General features: G+C 31.5%; 3 protein-coding genes across 9 annotated transcripts in view; all 3 read right to left on the bottom strand.

Annotated features, from left to right (window-relative positions):
* The window catches only part of LOC100746418 (RNA/RNP complex-1-interacting phosphatase), a 44,403-nt gene extending 38,363 nt beyond the window's left edge, over positions 1–6,040 (bottom strand). The window contains exons 1-2 of the mRNA XM_003489572.4: positions 5,811–6,040; positions 5,021–5,096 (exon numbers count right to left, since the gene is read on the bottom strand). Of these exons, the coding sequence (XP_003489620.1) occupies positions 5,021–5,096; positions 5,811–5,833 (99 nt within the window). The 5' untranslated portion in view covers positions 5,834–6,040. The remainder of the gene's footprint in view (positions 1–5,020; positions 5,097–5,810) is intronic.
* A 256-nt stretch (positions 6,041–6,296) lies between these two features.
* On the bottom strand, positions 6,297–7,905 carry LOC100744897 (protein DPCD). Its single transcript, XM_003489559.4, has 4 exons — positions 7,753–7,905; positions 7,044–7,246; positions 6,673–6,906; positions 6,297–6,424 (listed from the first exon to the last, which is right to left on the bottom strand). The coding sequence occupies exons 1-4, from the start codon at positions 7,829–7,831 to the stop codon at positions 6,320–6,322; spliced, it is 621 nt and encodes a 206-aa protein (XP_003489607.1). The 5' UTR covers positions 7,832–7,905; the 3' UTR covers positions 6,297–6,319.
* Positions 7,906–8,661: 756 nt separating this feature from the next.
* The window catches only part of LOC100744774 (segmentation protein cap'n'collar), a 116,093-nt gene continuing 103,214 nt past the window's right edge, over positions 8,662–21,540 (bottom strand). For 6 of the 7 annotated variants that reach the window (XM_012385718.3, XM_003489558.4, XM_012385719.3 and 3 more), the window contains 6 exons: positions 12,483–12,765; positions 11,966–12,114; positions 11,694–11,870; positions 11,418–11,516; positions 10,845–11,209; positions 8,662–10,711 (listed from right to left, as the gene is read on the bottom strand). In XM_012385718.3, coding sequence (XP_012241141.1) covers positions 10,544–10,711; positions 10,845–11,209; positions 11,418–11,516; positions 11,694–11,870; positions 11,966–12,114; positions 12,483–12,765 — 1,241 coding nt within the window. In that variant the 3' untranslated portion in view covers positions 8,662–10,543. Of the gene's footprint in view, positions 10,712–10,844; positions 11,212–11,417; positions 11,517–11,693; positions 11,871–11,965; positions 12,115–12,482; positions 12,766–21,540 lie in introns of those variants that run through there. The other variant, XM_024367702.2, reaches the window with a different exon arrangement.

Genomic DNA, 21,540 nt, shown 5'->3' with positions numbered 1-21,540 from the left:
AAAATAGATAAATCATATTTTCCTGTAATACACAAGGTTTGTGACAAAATACACGAAATCACGAACTCTCGAGACAAAGCAAAGTGACTTTTACCTCCGTGAAAACAACGAGGGTGGTTAGCCTGAATGTAACCGAGAAGTTAACACGATAGCGATCTGAATTTTGAAGATTTCCAAGGGTTGAAATACAGATATCACCCACGAAGACAACCTATCCATTTTCGAGTGGATTCCAACCTGAACTTAAGTCAGAAATTAATATTCTTCTTCAACATGCAGAATTTGCCTACTGCGGTTGAACGGTCTCAAGGGAAAATCTCAGGTATTCTGGCTGAACTGCATGGAATGGTAAGAATGAAGGAATACTATACGATCCGATATGTATGCATGTGTGTGTGTGCCTATCTGCCTTCTGATTTCTAACATTTACATCATTCCTTTTGTGCTAAAGAATGAGAAAATTTGTCTCCGTCTATACATATTTTACTCTATTGTTAATCTATCCATCAATACAATATAATTCATTATCTATATATTCATTCCACTTTCAATAGTATTAATTCAATTAACATTAAATTGATTTTAAATGTACGATTGTTGTTAATTTTAATAACGAGCATTCTACCTTATATTTATTTTTCACTGTAATATTAAATAGCAACGTGCTGAATGAAAGATTCGCGTATATATAGCGAGTATCTACGCTCACTTTATGAAATGCAAACGAAAAAAGAACTTTCGAAGCGATAAACATCGGCACGAGCGATGAAAACATTTCAATATTCTTCGCTGCTGACATACTGCAAGTAACACGTATAACCATGTCTATCATTTCATCTTTTAGTCATTTATCTTTCGTGCTGCATCTTTTCTCACAATAAATAAGCCTTATGAAACTCGTAATATACAAGACGAGCAGAGTTAAGTGGATAAATGTGAAATATTAAATTTATCGCAAATTCGATCAAAAAGTGGTTTGATTATGTAATTCTAATAAATTAGCACGACTACTCGTACTCGTATAACGAGTAAAATATTGGTAAATGTGCTCCCACTGTTAATGGAAGAAATCACAACCCTCGTTCGGATTAGTCAAACTACCTGATTATAACGAATATATAAGAATAATTCACAGGAAAGTTGCATGTATACTAATATTAATTATTAGTACCAATTGTATGTATACTAATATTAATTATTAGTACCTCTATTATCGTTCTCTTCTTCCACCGCTCGTTTAAAACGTAATAAAAATAATAATAAATATAATATAATAATAAATATAATAATAATAATATCGTAATAATAATAATAATAATTATCGTTCTCTTCTTCCACAGCTCGTTTAAAACGTAATAAAAATAATAATAAATATAATATAATAATAAATATAATAATAATAAATATAATAATAAATATAATAAAAAACCTTGTGCAAAGGATGAAAGAAAAGAATGTTTATGTGATAAACTCAAGCTCAACAAATAACTATCATAAACGCTAACTGGAACTATTGACACAATATCTAAATAAGCAATAATATCAGCAAGCGATTGATTAGATTAGATGATAGAAGATTACAGGAATAGAACCAAAGACGAAGGAGATGCAGTACATTAAATGCATGAATTATAGCATCGATCGTGTAAAAGAATAGTAGTGTGAAACAACGACAAGTACGTACATACAACGTAAAACCTAAAAGCCAAGGCCGCGTTAGCCTAAAGCTAAGCCATCGCGAGGCGAGCTTCCAGAACGATCCTCGTCAAGCATCCTCCATCCACCGATTCCTTGGCAAATTACACGCGTACGAAATTCAATCCAAAATTAAAATCGACTTTAAAGCGCATCTTTTACAATGTATATGGTGACTAGGGGTTATCGGCTTAAATTCATCGAGGACGGTGTCCGGAGTGAAAAAAATGAAAAGAAAAGAAAAGAAAGTAAAGGGGGAGAGAAAGGTAGAAAGCGTACAGCGTGTCGGCGAAGACGGTATCACGTTTCGTGTGAGCCGATATTTGTTACACGTTCTTATAGAAGATGAAGAAGCGGTCCGTCGTGCGGTCTCAAGGCGCAGAGGTGAGCGAGAATGGGTGCTGGCACGAGTACGAGAGCACGAGCACGAGCACGAACACGAAAACAGGAGAAGAGAAGAGAAGAGAAGAGAAGAGATGAGAAGAGAGGAGAGGAGAGGAGAGGAGAGAAGAAGAAGAGGAGAAGAAAGAAGAAGAAAAGAGAGAAAGAGAGAGCACAAGCACACGCGGCCACGAGCTCGCACGGGTATTTCAGGGCCCTATTAACGAGTGGCCCCCCGCGGCCGGCGCAACGGGCCCAATCAACCCAACTCCAATTCCTGGCCCTCGCTTCGACTTGTTTTATGTAATGCCCGCGACGCCAGAATCAATTAGTCGGGGCACCCTCCTATTTTGCGTATGCATGCACGCCTATATGCATAGCGGTCAATCCCGGCCAAAAAGGTTCCGAACTTATTTGCAACTGTCCGCTGTTGGTCCAGGGGACGTCGGTAGACGAGAAAAACCGGTTCGCTTGGAGTTAGACGGAAATTAAATGACTCGAAACAAACGGGAATAGCGGTGCCCTCCTGACTCGTCTCCAGCCGCGCGTATCCGATTGCTAACGCCGATTTTCACATGGAAATCTATTCATCGTTGATACCACTTTTCATTACATCTGTAAAACACTCAAGTCCACAATGAACGTCTCTATACAGTCATTCTCAATTCCAAAGGCAGGTAGTTCTTATATTTAGGAGAAATACCTTCAAAATTGTTTCATTCGATACTTTTGTTTGTATATGAACCGTCAACTGATATCCTAATCCGGAGAGTATCCTAATATGTATTCTGATGATATGTATTACACAAAATATAAAATAAAAATTAAGACGAAATATTCTAAATCAAAGTGGCTTAACCCAAACTTCTTTTAGATTATCCATCGAATTATCCTTAATCTAAATCTTCCAATATAAAGATGAAGAAGACTGAAGAAGAAGTAGCTTAACCCAGACATTATCTATTATTCATCAGCAACAATTGAAGATATTATTTAATATATCAAACAATTTTTATTTCCTAGTATCTCTCGAAATTGTCCATAATCAAATTACAAATCTTTCGATATAAAGATACAATCTAAGAACCGTTACCTTAATAAAAGTAAGCAGAAAAACGAAGAAAAGATGTCACTGAATCACGTACGTATACGTATCCTGAAAATCAACAAACTTCAGTGAATGCCGCTAGATCACAGCACGACTGCGATACATACATCACACAGCGGCAACCAGCATGGGAGCGTACGATCGCACTTTGTTCAGCTACTAGGCAAACAATCGAGCTGGGCTATTCACGATCCAAAAAGCACTGCCGCGCGTATCGAACGAAGTGTGTGCATACATCAAGCTTGTTTATATCTACGCTGGAGTCAGGACATGCAACAATACAGCAATTTGGCTTGGACCGATACCAGATCTCACGGAGGTGCCTTTCCCACCTTACCGTTACTAACACGGTCCATCGACAAACAAGCCTCCCTCGTTCCCAATGCCACACCAGTGGTATAGAACCAATTTTTATCCAATGAACACACACATTTTTTTCACGCCTAGTATATATATTTTAAATCAACTCCTAGTTTCATTTTCTATTTTTATTGAAAATGAATAGTTAATATTTAATAAGTGCGACATCTAGGTTTCATTTTTCTAATTACATATTCGTACACAGTGCTATAAATAACAATTTCTTTCTAACAATAACATTTGACCGTACAATAGAAGTATTTAACAAAGAATTATTGACATATTTTCAAGCTACAATAAATGCATCATATTTTCATAGAATATACAACACGATAATTAAATCATCCCCTCTTACACAAAGCAACAAATATATGTTATCTATATGTGTCTAAATATTGTCTGCATCTATGTTATATATGTCTAATATACTATACGAATGAGTAGCTATATACATATTTGTAAAAAAATAAATTTGCATAAATATTAGCAGTCTAATTATCATTTATTAAATCATTATGAAAGAGACTCAAATATCAATTTGTCACATGTCTCATTATTTGTACCTTATCGATCAATGTTACTGTAAATAAAAATGGTTTCTATACCACTGGCATGCATCGATTTCACGGTGGCCCGTGCCACGTATCTCGGAACGTGTACACGCATACCTAAGTCGTACGAGACGCACCAACGCGTATGGATACCGGCACTGTATCCTCTATTTCTGGAATTCGATGCGATCTTATCTCAGCTTCGAAGCCGCCACGACCCCCGCGAAGAGGATGTTTGATTTACTATGAAAGGTAAGAGAAAAAGAAACACAGTAAAGCGACTTCGACGACATCGACCATGCGTTTAACAGCGACGGTTCTAAAAACACGATTTGCAAATGAAAATCATTTTTCTAACTTTCTTTTAAAGAAACTTTAAGCTTCAAATTTCAAAATATTTAAAACAAGATAAAATTTCTCGAGTAATACGTATCTTATTCCACTTCGATTCTGCTTATTCTGATGGTAATTGTATATTTTAATTATTTCAATAACGCAAGAAATATTTCAATTGCAAGATAACTTAATTATTCCATTCAATCATAAATTTTTATTTATCTTTCAGTTTTGTGTATTTTATAGTTTGTATCCTATATTGCATAAAAAAATTATAGGTCGTTAAAAAGAAATAAATTCTTTGAAAAACTATATTTGAATTACTATAAATAAAAAAAAACCTTTAAAAAACATTTGAATCAAATTTCAAACATATTTAAACGGTAAACTTGTAATTACATTTACAATTGCAATTATAAAAATCATATAACTATATTACATATTTTCCACTTATAATTAGTAAACTTATTGTCGAGAACATTGCAGTTTGTAAATTTATTAGAAACGAAAAGTTAAGGTATGCGCGAAAGGGTACGGAACCTATATATTAAATTACAAATTTCAATTGTTTATTAAGAAGAACACTCACCTCTTTCAATGGAACTTTAAAGGGAAGAATTTTTGTACCACTGATCACTGTGCCATAGGGTTTATATTCCAACCACCTAAGATAGAAAATAATAATAATAATGAATAAAGATACAACACACTTAAAGTATGTAAAATATGAACACATACATTTATTTATTCATCTATTTAATATACATTCATTATACGTATAAGTACACATATCACTGAACAACTATAAGCATAAACAGATAATGTTAAATAAAAAGAAATAGCGCCGCGTGAGTACTTATTCGGATTCATTCTTGATAATTTTAGATAACAGAAGTTGAAATTATTTAACACTCAACAATAATGGCATTTGAAAAATTTTATTTAATATATACAATCGGAATAATGTATTTCAATTTATATAATAATATCTATCTACATATATATAATATATATTAATATTAGAAAAAAGTATCGTCTATGAAAATACCTTACAATAAAGAAAAATGTGTTTCTCGACCGATAAGTTAACTACCATACAAACCGCATCGAGTAAATGCATTTAGAAATATTAAAAATGTAGTATTAATTGCAACTACGGAGCAGATAAACCTGAACACATTTGATAATATTTTAATTCACAATTACATTCCTACCGATAATATCGCTTAGAAAAGAAATATTAAAAACAACACAAGGGAAGTCAGAATAACATAACCTCTATGCAATGTGACCTCCGATTTAAATCATTGAATAAATAGTTTTAAATGCCTCATTAAACTCAATGGAATTGTAAAAAATAAAAAATAAATAATACTTGCCTCTCGGGTATAGATTTCATCATATTCTTTGCTTATTTAGATATTATAATGCGGAATTATAAGCATAACACCGAAACGCAATATCACCAACACAGTTTACACGGCACACATACATAGTAGCAAGATGCAGTCGATAGTACTCGCGACGCAGAACGAATGAATGATCGATCTATCGATTTCTCGATTTTCGCGCGCGCAATCCCGCTACGTTGAAAAATAAATTTCATACAAAAAGTATTTATAAAGATTATTTCTCTTAACCAAATTAAAAAGAATAAAATACTTACCGTTTATTTACTATATGCATAAAAATTCTATAGATTAATATTTTTAAATAAATTTTTCAATAAATTTTCAATCAAATTTTCAGTTATATATAATAATGCGTTTAATTTATATGATATTAATGATAAATATTATAATGTGAAATTTAATTTCTTTGACTTCATTTTCTAAATATGACTGTGGACAAGCAAAACAGAAAAATATTTTTAGAAAAAAAGATTTTATTAGCTTGTTGGACACTGTACATCACCATCTTTTCTTGCTTTCAGTTGTAATATTTCATCTAATACCTTTTTTTCCAACTCTAGAAGTGCAGGTGGTTTTTTATACTACAAAAAAGAAATGAACAATTATATATAGGTTACAGACTTTTATGCATTTGTAGAAAATTTAAAGGTGCAAAAATGCATAGAATAATATACAGAACTATATAAAATATACAAAATACTCAATATTTAATAAATGAAATCACTACTTAGATCCTGTCCTTCGACTTATATTCAAAAAAATATAATATTGCATAAAAGTCTGCAGTCTAGTTATGTAAATGTATTAAAAATACAGATACTTCTCGTACCGTAATAATTAGCGTACTGTATTGATGTGTGAAGGATATTCTGTCTTGTACTACTTTTAATCCAGCACGTTCTAAATCTGGAACTATTATCTTTTTAAAATATTTTTTGTTGATTGTACGAACAGTTATTGTGTTATCATCTTCTGCTGTTACACTATATACATTCTGTGGATATGGCAAATTCCTTATGCGCCATTCGAGTGCAGTTTTTGTAATTCTTCTTGTAATAAATGGCTATTACAAAGATATATATAGTAGTGATTATTATTCATTATATTTTGGAAAATTCAAACATATATTTAGATTAAATAGGTTATCATGTATTAGATACATGATATAATCTTATACTGTGCAAAATATACTTTACATACAGCACTTGAACTTTCCTGAATCCCATATGCTTCAATATTATTTTGTCTAGGTTCAGGGTCTCCAATTTCTACTTTCCAACCTATATCTTGTCCAAGTTTACCTTTCTCTTTCCATGCTCTCCGTACTAAAACATTTGTTTCTAAGTGGTATTCTTCTACCATTTCCCTACCATCTTCCATTAAAAAATGGACTTTTCTTTTTCCTATATATAAAAGTATGTAAAAATATTACATTTGATATAATTTTAAGAAAATGTAACATTGCTTTATGTAACCATATGTAATTATATACATCAAATTACATCTGACAACATATGTTAAAATAACATTTAAATAGCTGACAAAAGAAATAAAAATGCCAATAAAATCATATACTAGGCACATTCATATCTGTAATTTTGTAAAGCACATTTATATTTTACATTACATGTAAATGAATTTTACATATAATATATAACAGATTTTACATATAATACATAATTCAATAACAGAGAAACGTTTGAGATTAATCCATGACATTGTCAATAACAAACGTATAATACAAAATTTCAACTGACAGTATTTATTGATTAAACATTTTGAAGGTTAAAACTGTACATTTAAAAATCTTTACATTTAAGCAATCTTTGAATAATTCTTATACGAAAAAGTTCAATACATAACGAAAGCTTTAAGAATATGACATTAGTATATTTTTAAATTATCTTACCATCTTGAATAATTGCAGTTTTCGTAGCATTTTGAATAAGTCTCAACCACTCCTCAGGCGCCATTGGTAAATACTTCATCAGTCTCCTAGCAACTCTCTGCAATTACATATATTTCATATCACGATAGCTATTGATACTTTACTAATATTCAAAATACTACACTTAAAGAATCATTAAACGATTTGATTAGAAAGAAATATGTTTAAATATATAAATAATGTAAATATCATAATATATAAAATAAATTGTTAATATTTCTCATTAGCCATATTAATTATATACAGCTGCTTACAAAAGGGAATATATAGGTACATACATTTCACTTGACTTATAATTAGTAAATGTCCTTGGAACCTTGAGAGGAGGGAATATATTCTTCACAATACATTTAAATTATACACTATAATTTTTATATGATGTTTAACTTTCTTGTTATATACTATGAAAATTATTCTTTTACTTACGTATTATATGACTATTCTAGTATGCTTTCTAGCATCACATGTAATATATATAAACAATAAATATTATAATTTTTTGCAAATATATTGCAGAGCTTATTTATTCTTATTCATAGAGAAATATATTGCAAAGAGCCAAAGAAATAAAATAGTATTAGGCAAAATTAGGTTTTGCAAAATGATATATCAGACTATCCTGAATATTTTTGGTCTATAACACTGTAACTTCATTTAAAATTTCAACTTTTGTTCATATTAAAAAATCTATGTTACTTTTCATATAGAAATATATTATGTAATATTTTTATTATAAAAATTATTTTTGTTTATCAGCATTATAATTACATGGGTAACAGCTTTCACAGTTTCATTTTTATTTTTAAATTCTTAATTTTTCATAAATAGCATGAAGTTGGACAAGTATCATGCACATATTATATTGAAATGTATACAGTAATTTCCCCAAAGGTTTATTCAGCTTTATTTATACAATATAGAAATTTAATGACATAGGAGATCTTAAAATGACAATGTGATCAGATGGAATTGAGGTGTATAAATCTAGTTCGTTTGTACAATTCACGAACAGAGTAATTGTAAATTATTCTTTTTGCAGCAATTCTTAACAACGTGATCTCCACTCGCTAAATACAGTACGTAAAGGCAGCCTACACCCAATAATATAAATACAATTGTGTATGTAAATGTTAATAAAGACATGACTATTATAAATTGTCGGCGTAAACAGTAGTTCTTTTTCATTTTTAATCTTATAACATATATCTCAATTATTACTCTGCATATATGTATTTATACATATACATGTATATACATAAATACATATGTTCGATATTTATATATGTATAATATTTATAGAAAATTATTCTAACTATATTAATATATATATACAAAGACAAATGTGAAATACCTAAACTTTATTCGTCCCTTACTTTATAAAAATATGTGTATTTGTTATGTTTTCATTCATGTTTCAAACAATACTATTATTAATATCGTAGCAGTACAATACGTTGCGTTAAAAGTATCCACATAGTCACATTAATTACTAGATATCTCCCCACTTTATATTACAATTTATCGTTAATATTTCATTTGAACGGACTGAAATTTAACATTTTTGGAGCAGTTTACTGTACAGAACACTAAACAGTTCATAGAACAATATATATTATTCGATGCTTTAACACACATTGTTTATTATTTAAATCGTTCCTTCCATTTAATTTCCAATTTAATAAATGCAAGTTTAATTTTGCATTCCTGTTTTTTATCATTGCAAATTACAAATATGTTGTCCAACAAATGTTTATTTCCTTAGCATTGCATATTTGTGCAGATATATTTTATCTCTTCCCCATTGAGTTATGTATAACAAACTCAATGTAACTCCCTTTTTTATTCCTACCAAAATATGCAAATATTTATGAAGTTTGGCAAGTTTATATAATTTTGAAAGTGATTTAATTTAATAGACACGAATTATGTTGAATAATCATATTTCGATGTGATCGTAGATAGTTAACACCTACGTCAGTTATATATCAAATATATATCATATGTATATATATTCATAACTGAAACAACTGCATCGAAACGCGTTAAATCCTCTTCATAAAAATGTAAGTATATGTAATATACTCACTATATGTATATGTAATATACCCACGGTGCGTAAAAAACATACATGTACATATACATGCATTTAGGATTAAAACACACTTGTGTTATAAAAATAACAAAAGAGAATTGTAAGAAAATTATTTTAATTGGATTATTATTATACTGTTCCCTTGAATTTGAATAGAAAAAAAGTGACACTTAAAAAATTTTATAATATGATTCTTTTTCTTTTAAATGAGCTCGTGATTGTAAATCAACTCATAATGATATAGTTGTTTAAAATAATAAATAAAAATTTTACATTAAGAAATATAACGCAGACTTTTATAAATGTTGTCTACTTTTTTTCTATTTATATTGTTTATTGGTTTATTTATGCTATATAACTATATGTACAATCGACATTTCTTACGTTTGATGATTATTCTTTAGTTGTAAAGAAATGTGAGACTCAATGTGAGTTTCTGCAAAACTTTTGAAAAATTTTTTCATTTATTTGAACATGTGTGAAATATATCAGTATTAAGCAATAAGCTTTCTACGCAAACTCGTCATTGTGGTATTTAAAATCGTAAGTAATTTTTATCTCAGCACCGCCTTTATGTTCATTTTGCAAAAGTGCAGCCGGTATATGAAGAAAATAGAGTTTCTCTTTCCAAACGTTTTAAAACGTGATTTCTTGATAATTTCATTCCTTATGTTCAGGATCAGGTTTTGTTTTTGGTTCCATTGTTGTAGGACGTGGATGGTGAGGATTTGTCTGGTTCCTTGGCACTAACAACACATTTCCATCGGCAGACTGTTGAAGACTGTATTCGTAAGGATGATATTGATTGCCATCAGGGTCGCGCAAGGACTGTAAATTAAATGGTAAAGTTGTTTTTAATTTTAATATACGAATAATATTACATCCAATTATTAACTTATATTATTTACAAGCCGAATTTCCAATTTATTTACAAAATAAATAACTAATAGAATATACTAACCTGAAATACATGACGATAAAGTTGACTAAATTTGTCTTTTACACGTTGTCTTTCAATAAGCATGAATTCTCGTTCACGAATAAGCCTCATCTTGCGGTCTCTCATCTCCTTTACTTCGTCAGCAAGACTAATGATTTGATCTAGCTTACGCTTGCGACAGTTTTGGGCGGCAACTTTGTTCTTGCCCCGTCTTCTAATGTCACGTATCAAAGACAATTGTGCTTCGCTGAGATCATATTTACTAAGACGTTCGTTAAATTCGTCCATTGGTAGATTAATAATATCATTCACCGGAATAGGGACATTCAACGCCCTTGCTCTTTTCTCATCTCTAGTTAGGTGTTCCTCGCTATCACTTTTACGTACTAAAAAAGACATTAACGAAGATTACAAATGTAATACTATTGAATTATAAATATTACATATTATTAAAGTATATTATAATGTTATTAATATTATTAATATTTTTAATAATATTTTTTAATTATTAAAATTAATAATATAGTATTATTACATTATAATATTATTAAAGTATGCAACAATCATGTTGCCAGTTTGATCTATATAGTTCACCTTTTTTGTCACGAGAAACTGGACGTTGAAGAGATCCGGAACTTTCTGCAGGTAAATGGTACGTGTGATTATGATGAACGTGTTCTATAGCTGAACGTCCTGATGGTATAAAAAAGAAGCAAGTATTATTATGCTTAATACCTGACACATCTCGCTTACTTAAATAATACATAATACATTTTATTTAAAATATTTTATCGTCTTAGAGTTCTGTAAGATAAAGCTAAGAAATATCTGTTTGATATAAATATTCAGAAGCCAAGAGGTCAGTTTTACCTGATTGATGACGACTGAAATCTACACTACAACTATATTTTATTTCAGGTTGAGGCCCGGCTGCACCCTCGATCGGACCAGAATAGGCATTTCCTGGTGCCCCAGCACCGACTGTGTGCGATTCATATTCATATTTCATTGGAGTGGTAGGATGTGCTGTAGCTCCGAGAGGCGAACCTGCCATGTATGAAAAATAGATATAAAATCCATTAAATCTTAATTACATACGATGCCACATTGTATCGATTGTTTATATATATACATAAACTAACCAGTTCCTTGTTCCTGGAAGTATCGTTTTGCAAACATCTGATGTTTTTTTTGAGCAACTGGAGGCATTGTACGCTCTGTTTGACATCTTGGAGAACCAGCATTCCTTCCAGAAACGGAATAGCTGCAGTCGTATGACATGCGGTATTTGCTAATAACAAAATGACTAATATAATTACATAAACATTATTAATATTATGATTTAGAATTTACGTCATTTACTTTCATTTATCGACAAAATTATATAGTCTTAGAAAAACTGTAACTTGCGACAGTCGTATCTTACATGACTAATTATTAATTATTGTAATTTGTAAAATTATATTGCAAAACATTATTTGTTTCATTACCATCTTGGTTTTATTATGTAAGAGCATTTAATAAAAATTTCAGTGATAACGTTAATTCGAACAGGAAGCGAGATTGCAATACAAAATATAGGAATTACTTATCAATTTGTCCGATTGGTAAATAACATTCTATTGAAATTGTTTCATTATTTCAATATAATTTAATCACCTAGCATAATCCATAGTATAATGAGAATCAGCTTGTGTATGGCTAGAATTAGATCCAGTTTCCATCCACTCGCCATCCGAAAGGGATGGTACGCGTTCGCTGCCCATGCTGCTGACAGCACTATCACTGGATGCATCCATCCTTTCGTCTGTTACACCCGGAAGTGTCGTAACTCCTGTTGCCGAAGAGGTCGTACCACCAGCTGTCTGAACTCCTGACAAGGCTCCCGTTGGACCAGAAGCGTTGTTGTTACCATTATCTAGCATGCGCATGGTATACATGCCTGTAACATTTTATTTTAATAATAATATGTTATCATTATATATTATATTAATGTAATTTAAGGTATAATATAAATCATATAACTATAATTAAATTTATCTAATAAAGGATTTTTTGTAGAACCAGAGAGAGAGAGAGAGAAAGAGAGAGAGAGAGAATTAAGGCAAAAATATAAATACGGACAAATATGAAAATAAAGACTACTTTGTGAAATGATTTATGAATATGATAATACGAAAAGGCGATTTTATGAAATGATCGATCTTGCATTTCCTTATTTACTTGACTTACAATTTTGCTTAGCAATGAAGTCTATAGATACGTCAATAATTGTGAAGAAGTGTACTATATATGTTCGAAATTTTAGCACAAATAAAAGAGTTAATTCTTTTAATTAAAGCGGTTTTATATTACGACATTTTCAGTAAACGGATAATTTTAAGCGTCATCCACAACAATTAAATTATATTTAAGAATTATTAATTCTGTCTTAAAATATCCACTGAAATATGTATTGTATTAAGCGAGCACTATTAAAATACATGAAATGATAGAGTATTAAATTTTGTAATAGTACATTTTTCAAAGTTACTCATTGTGTGTAATTATTTTTGTAGAAATAATATTTATTTTTACTAAAGTTGTCAAGTTATGGTGCAAGTGAATCAGTCGTGTGTAATAAGAAACATTCGCATGGTTTTATTAAATAATTACTTGACAAACAGTGCATGTATATATTTCATTTAACGAACAGTGTGAAAATACACATGCCGTAAGAAGAGGAAGGCTCAAGCTCAAGGTCTATTGGTCGCGTGGATTACTTCTTGATCAACCATGCCTATTAATATGCGCTATATCTTTAAGATAAAATCAAGAAATCGTAAAAGAATTATACGATAAACGAAAGAAATATGTATAAGAATATGTTTATTTCACGTGTTATCGACTCTACTTACCCTAGTTTAATTTAGAATGAACTTATCGAAACATATTCTACATATTTATTGAACGAATAAAGGATATTACCAATACCAGATATATGTATGAATCAATAATTTAAACATAAGATAACTAGTAAATTTTATCAAATATACATACGTATATAGATATACAAAATAAACACAACTTGACAAGTTTATCGGAGAATAACATATTGCGAAAAAGATAAAAATTTAAAAAAGAAGTCAATATCGACTGTAGAATCCATGCCGGATATATGACAAGAAATTAACTCAGGAACGTTGCGTTCAAAGAGATTAAGATGCGCTGGTACAGTGATACCGCGTTTCTTAGAAACATTCAGCACATTCAGCTGCAACAGAATCGTACGTGACTAAGATCAAGTTTCATTCGTTCTTATCAACTAATTTTGCGAAAAGAAATACAATGCTTTATTACCATTTCTTATTTTTTTACTCCTCACTATACTAACGACTATATACGTATCTCAGATAAGAGCTATGATATATTTTTAAACTGTTGATTTTTTCAATACATTGTCCTTATTGATGCAAGTTTCTCAAGTAAGTTTGTTTGCCTCAAGAAGAAATATGTAAATTATACTGTGAGGAATAATAATGATTTCACATTATCAACGAATAGGTGAAATGTCTGTGCGATTTAACATTCGATTAGTTGTATGTTAGCTGCATAATATATATATATATATATTATTATTATATATTTTATTTATATAATTATATTATATATATTATTATATATTTAACTACTATACGTGCTATATACGTACATTGCATTTGAAACTTTAGCACAAAAAAGGGAATTAATGCTTTCAATTAAAGCGATTTTATAAAACGCATTTAATTAAATTTCAATTAAAGCATTTTCAGTAAACGGATAACTTTGAGCACAACAATTAAATTATATTTAAAGGTTATTAAGTCTGTCTAAAAATATCCATTAAATATGTGCTGTATTAAGCGAGCGCTATTAACATACATGAAACGATACATATATGTAGTATGACTTAATGGTTCAAACTAGGTTTGTTATACTCATTCGAATTTTGTTATTTATCATTTTTCATTTAATGCGCTGAAGTATATTCAATAACAGACTATCCGTTATATATAGCGATGTAAGCATGAAAAAATATGAGGTGCAAGAAGAAAAAATATAGTAAGAATGCACAGAATAAATCGTTAAATTGTTGTGACTCAGCACTTTCGATCTCAGCGATAAGCTATCAGACTAACGAATTCACTTTTCAATGGAACCTATAAATGAGAAACGTATCATGATATAACATCATTCTTATTCAAGAAGCACGTAATTTCAGTCTTTAAGTATCGCTTAAGTGCTTAAGTCGAACGCTATTTGAGTTCAATAGATTCAATGCTGGTCACAGAGTTAATCCAGAGTACATGTAGGTCGATGGCATATCAAACACGTGATATACTCTGCACATTGTGAACTATGTATATACCTAACTATATATACGAATTCCAAAGCTCGCGCATATTACGTTTCTCTCTTCCTTCTTACGACAAAATCAAGCAGTCTCGAACATTATTTATAACTTCTTACATTTTCCACCGTAAATCGGCTTGAATAAACATACTATAATCGGGACGCCAAAGATGTAAACAATAGCAATTTGCATAGTTCAACTTTAACGAGACAGGGTCTACAACGAAGTAAGAACCTAGCGCGTGAAATATGAAAATACGATATTATTTTGCCGATCACCGATAAGTCGAGCATGAGTCGACGTCAAATGCATACATTTAAATATTACTCATTCTCGGAAAAAAATTACCTACGTGGTATATATACGATAACTCCCATAGTCGCCATTTAAGCTCTAGAAGAGCTTAATCCAAAAATCAATGTTTTCGATCGATACGCTTTAGCATCAGCAGAATATCCTCACTATATATCCTTCTCTTCGATTGATCGGTCGTTTCGCTTTAGACGTATCTACGTATAAACCGGTACTATATCTCGAGAATTTTCAAGGTACAGTAAACGGTACAATACGTGTAGGAGTACATGTTCGAGAACGTCGCCGGCGTAAATGTGTTTTCTCGTAGTAACCAGCTCTTTAGCACCTTTACTTTACCAGATGTTCCTTTCTCTCTTTCACAACAATCTTCCGCGGCATATTGAATCTACCTCCTGCTGGTGCATATTAATCGCGCCGAGATAAACACAAATATATCTACACTGTGTCCCCCTTTCTTTACACGCAATTCAACAATGGCTCGGTGCTAAGGACAAAGATACAGTTATCAACTCAAGTTTAGATTCTTGCGATTAAGAATCCGTTTGTTCGTCGATACGATTCACTATGTTTCAATCGATAATCACTACTATCGTTCAACAATATCGAATTCGATATTGTTCACTATATCGACACATTTTAATGAATTAAAATAAAAGTGAACACTTAATGAATCACAAACTGTCACACAACCGCATGATTATGCAAAATTTGATACGAGTCATTAAAAAAAACTTTATTATAGATTCACGGAATCATAGTTCATCGTTAATGAGATGCACAGAGACGGGAATCTATCATGGCCAATGATTTCTCCTCGGAGAACACATTATGCCCGTCTAGACTCGTACGATTACCGCGACATCACGAGATATGTTAGATAGGCATTCGATCGCGAACGCAGCGTAAACATAACTACAGTATTTTAGTTGGTGGCGCGTAGCCGAGAGGCTGACCCGGCGCGGGGCGTCACCACTCGCTTCAAGAGGCTGGTGACTAGCGTCACTTTTCACTTCGGCATTGGACGGACACCGACGACGGTGGGAGCGACGTCGTACGGCTACGTCGCGTGTCCACCGATTCGTCATATAGTCAACTTTGCGTACCCTTGGACAATTCGTTCATCGATCAGTAACTTAGCGTATTTCATGTTAATCTGTTAAGTCATCTAGCTACACGTTTTAAAAATACTATGTCAAGGAACGATAGCAATTGTCATGTATATAACACTATTGTAATCTATTTACTTATCATAAAAACAAAGCGATAGTTTTACTACATTTTCACGTTACTATCACCGAAGTATTTCGTTATTTACCTTAGAAACTTTTTATGTGTTTATTATAATATATGAAACATTTTGAAGTTTCGCTGGTACTGTCAGGATTGTATTGGTTTAAGGAACCGGTCTGAAAATGTATACGGATGTTACAAGACATTTACCGTAAGTAAAAAATTACTATACGATACGAACAACAATCTTAACCATATAATAACAAGCGATAAAAATGGTCTTGCTGAGACCATCGAAGCTTATTAATATAATAAATAATTTGACTGTTTAGATACTTTGCTCGTCTCTGTGAAACATATACTTTCGCTAACTATACTGTAGCTTTTGTGTATATTTTCAGATTTGTTTCAAATTTTACCAATACGACTACTATGATAGTCGAGTTTCATTCAGTACTGATAAAATTTCAAAATGTTCCGTATAACACACGTATCCATATAATATATTTATATCATACATGGCAAGATATATTTGTAAGGAGAAACAGTTACAATTCCTCTCGTGCGTATCAGTAGCGTAGTATCAAGAGTCTGCGAAAGAACAATTTAATTACAAATATCTCATCTTTCTCTTTTTCGTGTTCCATTGCTATCAAGGAAATAGTAGAGAACTGACCTTGCTAAAAACAAGTTCGTTTTAGCGCGGTTACAAACATATTTTATCGTTTATACCGCTTCGCTATGATTGGACTTTAGAGTCCTTTCTGATAAACCCTTGTATTCTAAAAAAGTGGGAAACTTCCTTGTGATACGTTACGTGCCACGCTCTGTCGAATAAAACGAATGGAATCGTTTCTAGGTATGGCATACAAATTTAATTGATAAATCAAGTTTTTATTGATATTAACGTTGTATTTTTACTATACGAAGTGAGATAACAAGTAATCGAGAAAGACAGAAATTGATTGGGAATATCATACGATATGTTGCTGTAGGATATAATCTCGAGTGCAATCACAGCTGATAAACAAATAACAACGTTTTAAGATGAAAATTTATGATGCGTCCTATATGTTATGAAATTTAACAAAACGCTGATTTCAGTAGAACGATGAACACAGTTAGTGAAAAAAAAAGTTGTTTATCATAGGTATCGACTTTTCATGTTACTACGTTACTTCTAATTTTATCAATGACATAATAGGCTGTCTTGAAAGCGGTTGTATCTTCTTATGCGATATAAAATTTTCCAGACTAAAAGTCACGTTTCTTTTTATTCGTAAAAATCACATTCTTTCACTTCTCTCGTCATAATTAAATGCGCGCGAGAAAACATAGTATTACTGATAACGTCTTCGAGATATTAACAGCAACATAAAAGAAACGCGAAAAATTGAAGTTGCAGTAAATATTGCTGCTTAATTGACGTACGCGCAAATGCAATTCCAGTATCTATATAATGGCGCGATTTTACGACATACAGTTACTCATTAATTTTGATAAATAAACGGAACGAATTGTATTCCGAGTATAGCGATTTGCATATTAAAATTGAAAATTGAAGAAAGAAGAAACGTGTTAGTAAGTAACACCAGTAATAACATTAACAAAGAAAGAACTTAAATAAAACTTTTAATTTGGGACGATCTTACTTATGTAATTCATTTCAATTAATATTTATTTTATATATTAAACAGCAAATTGAGCTATTTGCGACATTAGAATCCAACGACGTCAGTAACAAAATTAAACAAATTTAGAGAAAGAATTTGTATTTAACATTTAATGTGACACCATCGATTTATACGATTTATTACAATAAAATTTTCCGCAATTCCATGAAAATGATCATCAATCAGCGCAATTAACGTGCGTCTTGCCCACATATAGTGCAAATGTTCGTCTATCGTAATCACGCGATATAACAGTGTAAGGAAACGTAACTACATAAGTATGCAGCCGACAGTCATTCGTACTTTCACCGCTGTTCGTGGGTGTAGTTTTGCAAACTTATCTGCCGCGTGTACGTAATTATCCCTTTTGTTTTGCATATCCTGCTGTTTTACACGGACGTTAAAAACACAGAAAGCGTTCTTTTTTTATGCCAGGTGTTATTATGCTGGAAAGAAAGAATAGGCTCGTCGAATCTAATTAAAACGGGACACATTTACGCTTCCTACAGCCAAACTATACGACATTAAAACAGCACATGCGACAATTTTACGTTTTATCGTTTACATCTAACTGCTGTAACATTCATTCGTAGCCATCTGCGTCATCTTAAAATTGTCAAGGATAAATGACGATCACCAAATTGCTGTCTCATGAAGTAAGACTGCAAAATATTTTTATAACGGAATAATATAATAATAAATAGCGCTCGTAATAATTTACGTTGCCAGGCTCCAGGCATGACACGACAATTTTTTTTCAAGTAAATATATATATATATGTGTGTCTGTGTGCATTCCCCTTAATATCTAAATAGTCTATCAAGATATCAAGTATCTTATCGTACGAACGATAACGTTTCAGGGGAATCGTTCAGAAATCGTTTTTTAAGAAAGTTCATTATCTACGAGAAACATTCTTCCTTCGATGTTACGAGATGCACTTTGCACAGACCTGTACTCTCAAAATTCATCTGTAGCGAACTAAATAGAGGAGAAGCCTTTCGAATAACCGAGGTCGCGTGACTAAGCATCTCAAATATGGATGCGATATCTGTTCGCAAACCTCGCCAAGTGATAATAAAGCACATGCGGTCGCGCACGTAACTATTAATAGCGGTAGTTTCCGACTTGATTTTGGGTGACGCTACAATGTTTTTGTTTTTAATGCTATGTTTACGTCAAACGAAGCTTATTACATGGTTTTCCTGAGATTTCGTTACAATTATCGATATTTCAATTCGTAGGCGATACGTTTTTTTCGAAGATAAACGCATGAAATACGAGTACACAGAAGACGATGAGTACGCGCGATGACTGAATGGAAAATAATTTGAAACGATAGTTTAATGTACGGAGAGGGAACGGCGCACGTTTGGCAAAAGTTGCAAAACACTTCATCGGCGTTCAAGTGTTAATTAATCACGATACAAGCGCAAATTTATGCGTGCAAATAGAAGCGTGACTGTAAGACAGAGAAGAAAAGGACGACACACCTGTGTAACACACTTGACACGTGACAAGCTCGAAAAGCAAATAGCCAACGCTTGTTATCGTAAATATCGAGCTAAATTCAATAGCCGTATGCTAGTTAGCCGAGTATGTCATGTGGAATGTGTAAAGAAAACAATATTACGAAATTAGAACGACAGCGCTTCACAACGTTTTATAGCAGTTTGTCCTCCAGCCGATAACCATTCGCGATATCAACATAATAATGTCGAATCGACGACCTACCATTGACGACGATATTTGTAATTTAAAATAAAAAGCAGGAAGAGAGAGAGAGAGAGAGAGAGATAGGCTTGAAGAAATGACCAGAACGTTATCACATATAACTGCACAATAAATCGTACGATGTAGCATGAACAGATACACTCTCGAAGGATCATTTAAATCAAGCTGTATCTTCTCGTTAAGAATCACTGAAATTGTTCATTACGCGGGAGTTATTAATTTTATAGTAATTGCGATTATTTCAAATAATAAATGATTTTTTAACAAGCACGTATGATGAATCATGAAAGTATTTGATGAATGCGTTATCGCAGAAAAATTTTTATGGCCATATTACATAAAAAAAAACTTTTTGAAACGTTATTAATGCTGCAATAACACATGGCTATTACGTTTATGTTGGTAAGGTTGATTTAAGGCGGAAATTAGAAGTTTAGTTTTAATAAAACAAAATAGAGTTGGTTTTAATAAAACAAAATACTACATAATTTCACTACAAAATTAGTGTGTTTAATGCAAGACGATTAAGAGCTGTGTTATTTGTACTTTATATGATATTGTACTTTAAATAAAAACGACTCTTTCATAAAGTATACAATGGTATTTTTGCAACGATTGTAATTAGTGGAAAAAGTGTTTTCACTAAATACAAGGAAGCTTATTAATGTAAAATGGATAATTTATTGATCAAATACTTTGATGGCTCCTGTGAAATATGTTCGCAATAACTATCTTCTAATTTCCATGTACACTTTCTAATTTTTTTTTTCAAACTTCACCGATATAAACACGATACGTGGCATTTCATTGCGACGCTAATGAAATTTCAAAATATCCCGCGAAATACATACTGAAACGAACTTTTATGGGCATATCAAGTGTTCAAATTTGCGAAATACAAAATACAAAGATTTCATATAATAATGAATATTTATAACGAAAGGAACACTTCTAAAAAAAGAGACAAAGATATTAAGCTTTCTAAACATATAACAGAAATCGTAGTGTAAAAACGTACATATTTTTGATTGCGAAAAAATGTTTTGCACGTAGACGATTTCATAGTAATTTTTCCTTGATAGAATTTGAAGACGTTTAATTCAATGTTTAAAAACACTTGTAATATCAGTAATACGATATAATTACTAGAAATGTGTTCCTCTGTCCATGTGTCGTCGATCCAATTGCAGATTGAATAAACGATATGTATGAAGTTGCAGTTTGGTTATCAACTGGAACGCGTAAAATCATGATTAAAGATAAGATTTTAGTCAGCGATGATACAGTAAATACCGATTAATACTGTCAGTATCGTCATAAAACTCTTAATCGTATTTCCATTCTAAAATTGTATTAGTGATTCTAAATAAATTATTCAAACAACTATGATTCA

This window comes from Bombus impatiens, unplaced genomic scaffold, assembly GCF_000188095.3.
Source record: "Bombus impatiens unplaced genomic scaffold, BIMP_2.2 scf_0344, whole genome shotgun sequence".
NCBI classification, from domain to species: Eukaryota; Metazoa; Arthropoda; class Insecta; order Hymenoptera; family Apidae; genus Bombus; species Bombus impatiens.
Note: the sequence above shows the minus strand (reverse complement) of the source record. Positions and strands in the feature narration are given on the sequence as shown.